This window comes from Alosa pseudoharengus, unplaced genomic scaffold (genome assembly GCF_046254945.1).
Source record: "Alosa pseudoharengus isolate Yale_2024_CS ecotype anadromous, Long Island Sound unplaced genomic scaffold, YU_APseudo_1.1 YU_APseudo_1.1_scf_10, whole genome shotgun sequence".
Lineage (NCBI taxonomy): Eukaryota > Metazoa > Chordata > Actinopteri > Clupeiformes > Clupeidae > Alosa > Alosa pseudoharengus.
In genome coordinates this window covers 10,942,371-10,950,803 of record NW_027468565.1, presented here as the reverse complement: position 1 = coordinate 10,950,803, position 8,433 = coordinate 10,942,371, and the positions used below count along the sequence as shown (strand labels likewise).

General features: G+C 43.8%; 1 protein-coding gene across 1 annotated transcript in view; it reads left to right on the top strand.

The window, feature by feature from the left end:
* The window catches only part of LOC143100252 (voltage-dependent calcium channel subunit alpha-2/delta-1), a 112,434-nt gene extending 105,171 nt beyond the window's left edge, over positions 1–7,263 (top strand). Inside the window, exons 32-38 of the mRNA XM_076263242.1 lie at positions 376–528; positions 1,445–1,497; positions 1,669–1,721; positions 1,866–1,995; positions 4,123–4,235; positions 4,841–4,923; positions 6,770–7,263. Coding sequence (XP_076119357.1) covers positions 376–528; positions 1,445–1,497; positions 1,669–1,721; positions 1,866–1,995; positions 4,123–4,235; positions 4,841–4,923; positions 6,770–6,886 — 702 coding nt within the window. The 3' untranslated portion in view covers positions 6,887–7,263. The remainder of the gene's footprint in view (positions 1–375; positions 529–1,444; positions 1,498–1,668; positions 1,722–1,865; positions 1,996–4,122; positions 4,236–4,840; positions 4,924–6,769) is intronic.
* Positions 7,264–8,433: the final 1,170 nt, after the last annotated feature.

The following is an 8,433-nucleotide window of genomic DNA, read 5'->3' as shown; positions in this document are numbered from 1 at the left end:
ACACGCACACAAAAGTTTGTGGAGCATGAAAATGAAGATGCTAACAGCAATTTATGTTGTGTTATATTGTGTTATAAATGTGCAATTTTTTTCAGATGTGAATACACTGTGAATACAAAACTAGTTATTTTTCTGTCATTTTAATGTATATTGTTTATTTGTCAACAATGAGTGACAAAAACGTATGAGTTTTTTTTAAACTCCTATTCAAAATATTTCAGCATCTGTGCCCTTTTTGAGTGCCAATGAGTTGAGACGTTGTTCTGTGCCACACTGTCTGTGCCCTTGTCAAATGGGATATATCCTCCACATAAGCTATAACATGGTGACATATGGTCAGGTCTGCCAGCTGTGCTGTCCTCTGCCGCTTTTCAGATTGGTCAGTTCTTCGGGGAAGTGGACCCCGTGCTGATGATTAGTTTAGTTAACAAGTCCCTTTACTCCTTAAACAAAACCTACGACTACCAGTCCATCTGCGACCCCGAGAAAGAGAGCAAGGCTGCCGCAGGGGTCAGATCTGTCTTTGTGGTAAGCGAACAAAGCTTAGTTAGTGTGTGTGTGTTTGTGTGTTTGTGTGTTGGAATGTATTTGGAATGCTATGTTGTTGTAATCAGTATTGGTCATTCCAAATAAATGAATTAAATGTGAGAGAAAAAGGGATAGAAAGTGTGCAGTAACGCTGCTGGCCATTTCGGTGCCCTAAGCGAGTTGCTTTGTGTAAAAGCTCTCTCACCAGTCTGAGTTTAGTCAATAGTGGGAATCGGATAACCTCGTAAGTCGCAACCTCCTGTAGCCTCGTCTTTGTTGCCTTCATGATTTTCTTTTAAAAGTTTCTTATATTAAAAGGAGATACACAATGACAAGCCAGCTGGAATCTGCTGCTCTCTTTGTCTCTCTTCTGCGCCGCAATATGCATTCCCAATTAAGTGAAGTAAAGATAGATCTGCTAAGTGGTGGACCCAAAAAGTATCATCCTATACATGCAACATGATGTTGGTGCATTTAGACCTTGTAAATGTTCTCGAGGAAGAGTGAAATGTAGTTTGCAGTAAAGCTATTATGTATTGGCTACTGTAAATCTGGGTGCCCCCTCTGTCCTTTGGTGCCCTATGCACAGTCCATGATGCTCATGGTGGAAGCCGGTGGCACTGAGTGGTTGTCAGTGCATGTGTGTGTGTGTGTGTGTCAGTGCGTGTGTGTGTGTGTTTGTGTTTGTGAGTGTGTGTGTAAGTGCATACTTTTCTTTTTTTGGAATGAGAGGCATCCACGCCAAAGAGTATAGAAGTAACGTCTATACTCTTTGTCTGCGCTCTATCATTCCTTTAGTCTCTGACATGCACATGTCCTCTTATTCCTGAAAGAGATCCATTGTCTAATTTCTTGTTTCTGTGTGTGTGTGTGTGTGTGTGTGTGTGTGTGTGTGTGTTTCTGGGTCTCCTCATAGCCCACTATCGCTGACATATTGAACTTAGGATGGTGGGCCTCTGCCGCTGCCTGGTACGTCTCCATGTGTTACTGATAGAATTCTCTGTTTGCTTACTTGATATATTCCTAGCATACATCTTTTATAAAGCTCTGTCAAAATGTAATACGTTATTTAGATTTTGAGAAACTTGTTGCATCACCAAACTAGTCTCCCCACATGAAGAGTTTCTATGTCTGCCCTAGGTCCATCCTGCAGCAGTTATTCCTCAGCCTGACACTGCCAAGTACCTCCTCTGGTGAGTTTCATCTTCACTGCTAGTGTCACAATGTTAGTATATAGTATGTATAAATATTAGTTTTGTACATATAAATATTAGTGCATAGGTACATGCTGTATAAGATGTGATAAGGTGATGTGATCATGATTCTCCCCACTGCAGCATATTCAGAGGAGGAGCTGACTGCTGAAGCCTTCTCCAAAGAGAGCTGCATCACTGAACAGACTCAGTACTTCTTTGAGAACGGCAACGACACGTTCAGCGGCTCCCTAGACTGTGTAAACTGCACCAGGTAATGTGTCAGAGTCTACGCTAGTAGTGCTGCTGAATTTTGGTTGAGGCGTGTGAGTTGGCAGGCAGTCGCTACTCAGTATTTTTATTTTGTAGACCTCTAGCCTTTTTCGAACCATTTGAGACGAGCTTTAATCGAGATTTAAAAGAATCAAGGTATTTTGGCCTACTGAGCCACACGCCTCTCAGTCATTTTTGCAATAGTGTTCAGACTTGGAATGCAGTTCACAGTGGAGTCGTGCACAGTGAACTCCCGCTTGGCCTTGTGGCAAAATAGATTGATAAAACTTTTAAGAATCCTGTTCAGAATCATTTTCTTGTACACTCTTGTTAGGGTGCTGATTTATCATACACAAACACATGACCGTGGCTCAATGAGAAGCATGTGCTGCTTTATCTTGAAGTACTTTCCGACTCTACTACTTGGCAGTGAGGGATAACAAACATTCTCAATGACCAGCATATTGTTTTGTTATGTGATGTAGGAAATGCGATAAGTTGACAACATGCTAAACACTGCCTTTGACTATACGTGTCTGTGTATATATGTGTGCGTATCTGTCTCTCTCTCTCTGTGTGTGTGTGTAGTGTGTGTATATGTGTTAGTAGTGCTTTCATTTTAGAATGTCAATGGTTTTTGGTGTGTGAGTCTCTGCAGATCATCTTCAAAAAGGCCTTTCGCTCTGTCTTTACTATTTATTTCTTTTTTCACTCTCTGTCTCTCTCTCTCCCTGTCTCTGTGTGATGACTCATCTGAGTGTGTCATGTCTCTGAGGGGTCCTCTGTAGTGCAGGGATGGGTTTCCTGCTCTTCCTGAGCGCGCTCTGATCACCTTGATCTGCGGCGACATCCTGCCAGACCGTAAACTCAGCGAGCCTCTCCACTGCCTCTACTTCGCTTCAGAGGCGAGCGGCAGGGTTTGAGCACAGGGCCATCGAATCATTTGTATGTGTGTGTGTGTGTGTGTGTTCATTGTGGGGGAAGGGTTTCCCAGTCTGAGGGCTAAGTTCGGCAGACGCACCTCAGCTTAACAACCTCTCTCTCTCTCCGCGTGCAGCTGCGCAGAGTGTCATTTCTGCAGTGCACTAATAGCTTCGGACATGTAAACTTTAACGAGTGCCATAAAGGCCGAGCGGTTTGCTGAGAGCAGGAAGGAGCACCCCTGTGTTCTTGTCTGTGTAATATAATCCCCTCCCCTTCATCCCCATATCACCCCTCATCAGCCATGGTACAGTCCCCTACAACCCAAGCCAAATACCGGAGACCGGATCTCTGATAGTTTTCCTGTGTCAGTCTAATGTGATCCACAGAAATGTTGTGGAATATCTAAGTTCAAAACCTCTGCGCTATGATTTTACCTGTACTGTAGTTTTATAAATGTTAGTAGGTAATGTGCTAACATGCATAAAGAACTAGGTAGGCTATACAGTTTGATAGGGTTTTTTAATACCAAAAAAGGTTCATGGATAATGAACCTGAACTGCCCTGTACCAGATAAAATTACTTATTTATTTGCAATATAAATCATGATATATATTTCCAGCTGCATGTCAGTTTCAGGCAGCTTTTGAGAGCTGATGGGAGTTGACGTAAAGCATTATGTGTGAGGTGATGAGTGAACACCAGCAATGTTGAAAGATTGAAGTCCAGACTGAGTGTTGGCAGTGATGCGCGCACCTTCGGCAACACTTGAATTTCTGGAAGTGTCCATTGCACATCCCCCTTTTTGGAATAGACAGCAGCCCCTGCAGCAATGTCTGGCTTGTTCATTTAGCCCATCTCAGCTGAGACCACCTCCAAGCCATGACGAACACGTGGACTGTGTTCTCACCGAACCAGGACACAGTCGAAATAATTCAGCACTAGCAAAGGAAATGAGATAAAGCAAGAACTCTGAGCATTCAAGTCATCCCTCTGACTGGGTTTCCTTTGCCCCAACACTTTGTTCAGAGTCCCCAGAGAATCCCCCACAGCCTTTCTTGCCACCATGTCGTACAGATGTTCAGCATAAGGACCTGAACGTCAGGGTGTCAAGAGAAGCGACTCTTGAGTGGGCGACAGAGATAGACGCACACAGTGGCTCATTTTTGTTCTGCTTTGTTCTGTTCTGTTTTGTTTACGTCTGCAGGCTGTACATGGCGAAGAAGCTGCCGAACACTAACCTGGTGTTCCTCATCTCGGACGCGCGGAGCACCTGTCTGTCCTGCGACACCAAGCCCCTGCGGCAGGCCGAGCAGCCCTGTATCCTCTCCTCACAGGCCTGACCAAGGCCTGCATACCTCTGTCTTTCAGTTTGCTTTATTTGTTTGTTTGTTGGTTTGTTATGCCAGAAGTGGTGCATGAGGTTGACCAGGGCACACAGTCATTATGTTGTTATGCAATCAGTCATTGTGGATAATTGTCAATGAATAGGAAATCTGTAAAACATCAGTTTGCAGATGTTCAATTGCCTCTGGAATTCTGATACAACGAATTCAGTTGAGGACGAGGCCGGTTCAATTGTGAGACGTGTGTGTATGTTTGTCTGTGTGCATGTGTGTTTGTGTGTTTGTGTGTGAGAGAGGGAGAGAGAGTGTGTGTGTGTGTGTGTGTGTGTGTGTGTATGTGTGTGTGTGTGTGTGTGTCACATCTTTGATCAGGGGATACATGTCTGATTAGATCCTTCAAAACCTCTCTCTTGTTTATGTCAAGGGTATTTAAACCTTATGAGCACATGTTTTGCAACAGCCTTAAGTATTAAATGGGTCTGTAATGGGGCTGTGACACCTACAGCTGAGGCGGCCATTATGTACTGGCTGGGCCAAAGAGCCTGAGTGTGTTTGTTCTTCCTAAGCGAATGACCTCAGCTTCTGGACCGGACCAGTGTGAGCTGGCTCTGAACCCGCGCTATCGAAAAGGACCAGAGGTCTGTTTCGACAACAACGCTGATGTAAGTCAAACTCACTACTCCAGCCATTATGAGATGGACTTTATGCATCCCTTGCAAACTAGTTCACTGTGCTGAGTCTCTCTGTCCATCTGTCTGTCTGTCTGTGGGGGTGCACTCCACCCAGAGAACTAGTGACCACCACCTGTACTATACAAGTTCATTTCCAGGTGTTTGTTTTGGTCTTTCTCGCAATCTCCCAGCCTGACAGACTTCCGTGCTTTTCCGTTTCTTTAACTTTACTGTCGTCCAGTAGTTGGAATTGTTTTTGTTTGTCTATTGTCATCTGACACACTCACTCTCTCATTTCAAATTATTTGTTTGCATGAATTTCTCATTTCTGTCTTATTTGTTGTCACTTTTTTGTTTGTTTTTCCTTTGCGCTCCATTGGCTGACTGCGGTGTCCATCATTCTCAGGAGGAGTTTGTGTGCCCAATCAGTGGTTCCTCCAGTGCTTTGGCCTCCGCCCCTCTCATTGTTTTACTGCACATGTCCATTCTGTGGTCATTAAATGGTCAGTCTAACATCACTCTGTAGAGTTTCACATAGGCTAGAAACAGCACAAATGCCGGCCAGAGTACACACCAGGCAACTGCACTGTAAATTCAGTTCTAGTGTGAGTGTTGTTTCTTGTTTATTGGCAGTTAAGACTCATCTGGTGCCTGTGGTTGTGATAACAGTATGACAATGCATTTCTAACATAACTATCATATCTCATAATTCATCTCCATTCAATGATACAGCCACTCCAGGGTCCAAGGGTGTCTGATGAAAGAAACTGATGGAGAAATGTTTGTATTTCTTCTGTCAGAAAAAGGAAAGTCTGGCAGTTTGTTAATATGTCAATACGTCAATAAGCTGGCTAAGTGCCATGCCACGTAAGCATTTCGAAATATGCATAATGTGCAAAAAACATCAGGAGTCAGGCAAAAAAAAAAAATCTAAATGCCACAAAATTCCTGACACTGGTGACCTTGGCCTTACACAACCCCTCGCTGCAGCCTGGAATAGAAGTGAGAGAAAAAGGGGAAGCATGGCTGTCACATGAGTCTGCAGCCTTTCTTACAACTCTTATCCACACACACACACACACACACACACACACAAACAGATAAACACACTCAACAGTGGTCACACAGGTAGAGCCCCCTGCAGTGCCCCTTCAGAGGGGGAAATGACCCTGTCCCTCTGTTGTGTAAACCTGGAGAGAGAGAGAGGGAAAGTGAGAGAGTGAGGGAGAGAGAGAGTGAGGGAGAGAGAGAGAGGGAGAGAGAGAGAAAGGGAGAGTGAAAGCTGGGCTGGGCCTTTCCTCTCGCTGCAGCCCGTGGGAAGTGGGCCCTGGCGCTCCTCTCCCTCCTGGACATATTTTTCCTGGAATAAACAGAGGAAGCCCCAGATGGGCTTCCTGGCCTTAGACCACTGGGCGGCCGTGTTGAAAAAAAAAGCCCTCCTCACCTCAGCGCTCATGCTATGACCGCTCTCTCCCCCTACAGCCTAAAAGAGGGGCACTTCACCATAGGTGTGCCTGACACTGCCAGCTCTGAGCGGTTGAGAGAAGGCACTCTCGCTCAGTTAGACTGTTTCTGGTACTCGCTACTAAGCCATCGCCACAGGCAGTTTCAGTGACAGTGCAAATTAGGGCATGTTTCGATTTCAGTTTGATCCATGCCTCAACAACACAAACTTTGGATAAACAGCTTATGGAATAGGGATTATACACATGCATTTTGTGTGTGTGTGTGGGTGGGTGTGTTTGTGAAAGTTTGTGTGTGGGTGAGGGTGCGTGTTTGGGTGTGTGTGTTTGTGAAAGTGTGGGTGTGTGTCTAACTGTTTGTTCTTTCGGTGCAGGAGGATGCATCTGACTGTGGTGGAGCCAACAGTCTCATCCCTTCCCTCTGGCCTATGCTGGGACTGCAACTGCTGTTGCTTTGGCTGCTCACAATGCCTACAGCCTACTCATCCTGACCCTCACACACACACACACACACACACACAGTACACACACACACACACACACACACACACACACTGATGAAGATAATGTCATCATCTTGGGCATACAGGACATCGGCCCTTGCCGGAAAATTCCGCTGAAGTCCTAGCTAACTTCAGTCTTCACTACAATCTTAATCAACTAGTCCAAACTGGTGCTTACTGGTTGGCATAGCTAAGTACCAGTTTTTGCTGGTTATCACTGCCCTTTAATGGTTCTACATCATGCAATTATTTTTTTGTCTTTGAATTCAGTTTCTCGTTAAAAATGATTGTAAGAGGTCTAATGTAGTCTGTTCTACTGCCAGTCCATTCATTCTTTTAACTGATCCAGCACTAGAGGTGAAAAAGTTTCACCCTCTAAAGAACGCATGCATTTGTGAAGTAGAGGTGAAATTGGGAGAATATAATTCCTGTGAGCCTTGTTCTAAAGACTAAAATTAGGTATAGATATTAGATATTGAAGTAAAAACCTATTGAAAACAAAAAAAACAAACATCACCAAGCAGAGACAAAATTTGCTATTGGTGTCAGGAATGACCAGGGATTGTAAATGTAAAACGCTTAATAAGAAGAAAATTCACTCTTCTCTTGTAGGATGCTGTTTTAAAACCAGTGAAAGTGGTACTCTGCGTTAATTGCAACTGGTGTTACTATTTGCCAAATGATTTCTATTCCAGGAAATAATATGCCAACTCCTTGTATCATCGCCTAACGGCAGCAGCCTAAGATTGGTGCTGGCTACTTTGTGCAAACTGTAAAATTTGTTTTTGAAGTTCTTGTCACATCTGCACAAAAAAACTGATCTGGCTGCCCTTATCAGAAATCCAACAGTCCCTTGATCTGTGCATGTTTTTCACATCTGAGTTGAGAGGCTACGCTCTTTCATTATTCAGTGATCTCAATTGGACAAGGCAGCAGAATTCTCTGTCTTTTTTGAAAACACACTGCCAGCTACCACAATTACATGATGGGAAGCCCCAGAGATTTCACCCTGCCCCATAGCTCTGGTTTTGTCAAATACACAGAAGATGGCTCATTAGTTAAGTTGAGTTTGCCAAACATGTATTTAGTTGTTTGCTTGTGTTTGTGTATGAACATGTTTACTCAGCTGAATCTTTGACTGGCCAAAGTAGGCAGCAGCTGATGCCAAGGTTTTCCTAATTTTTTATACATGTTGGCATTCATAAAGGATTTATTTGATGTCACAGTCTAGACCCAAAAGGCAAAAAGGCTAACATTGTGTAATATGACAACACTTTATTTTGATGGGCCGAATCAACAGCAAACTTTTTTAGCATACTTGTCAACTGAGTGTAACCCTGAGTACCATATACAGTACGTCGTCTGTGAACTAACCTCAACCATAACCTGACATAACGCTAACTACAAATTGAGATCTGTATTCTTCAGTGTCGGCAGTGTGAGCAAATGGTTTGTTGATCTTTTTTGGTGGGCCATCCAAATAAAGTGGCACCAGTGACATATTTAGTGATCTTTAAAAAAAAAAACTAAAAAAA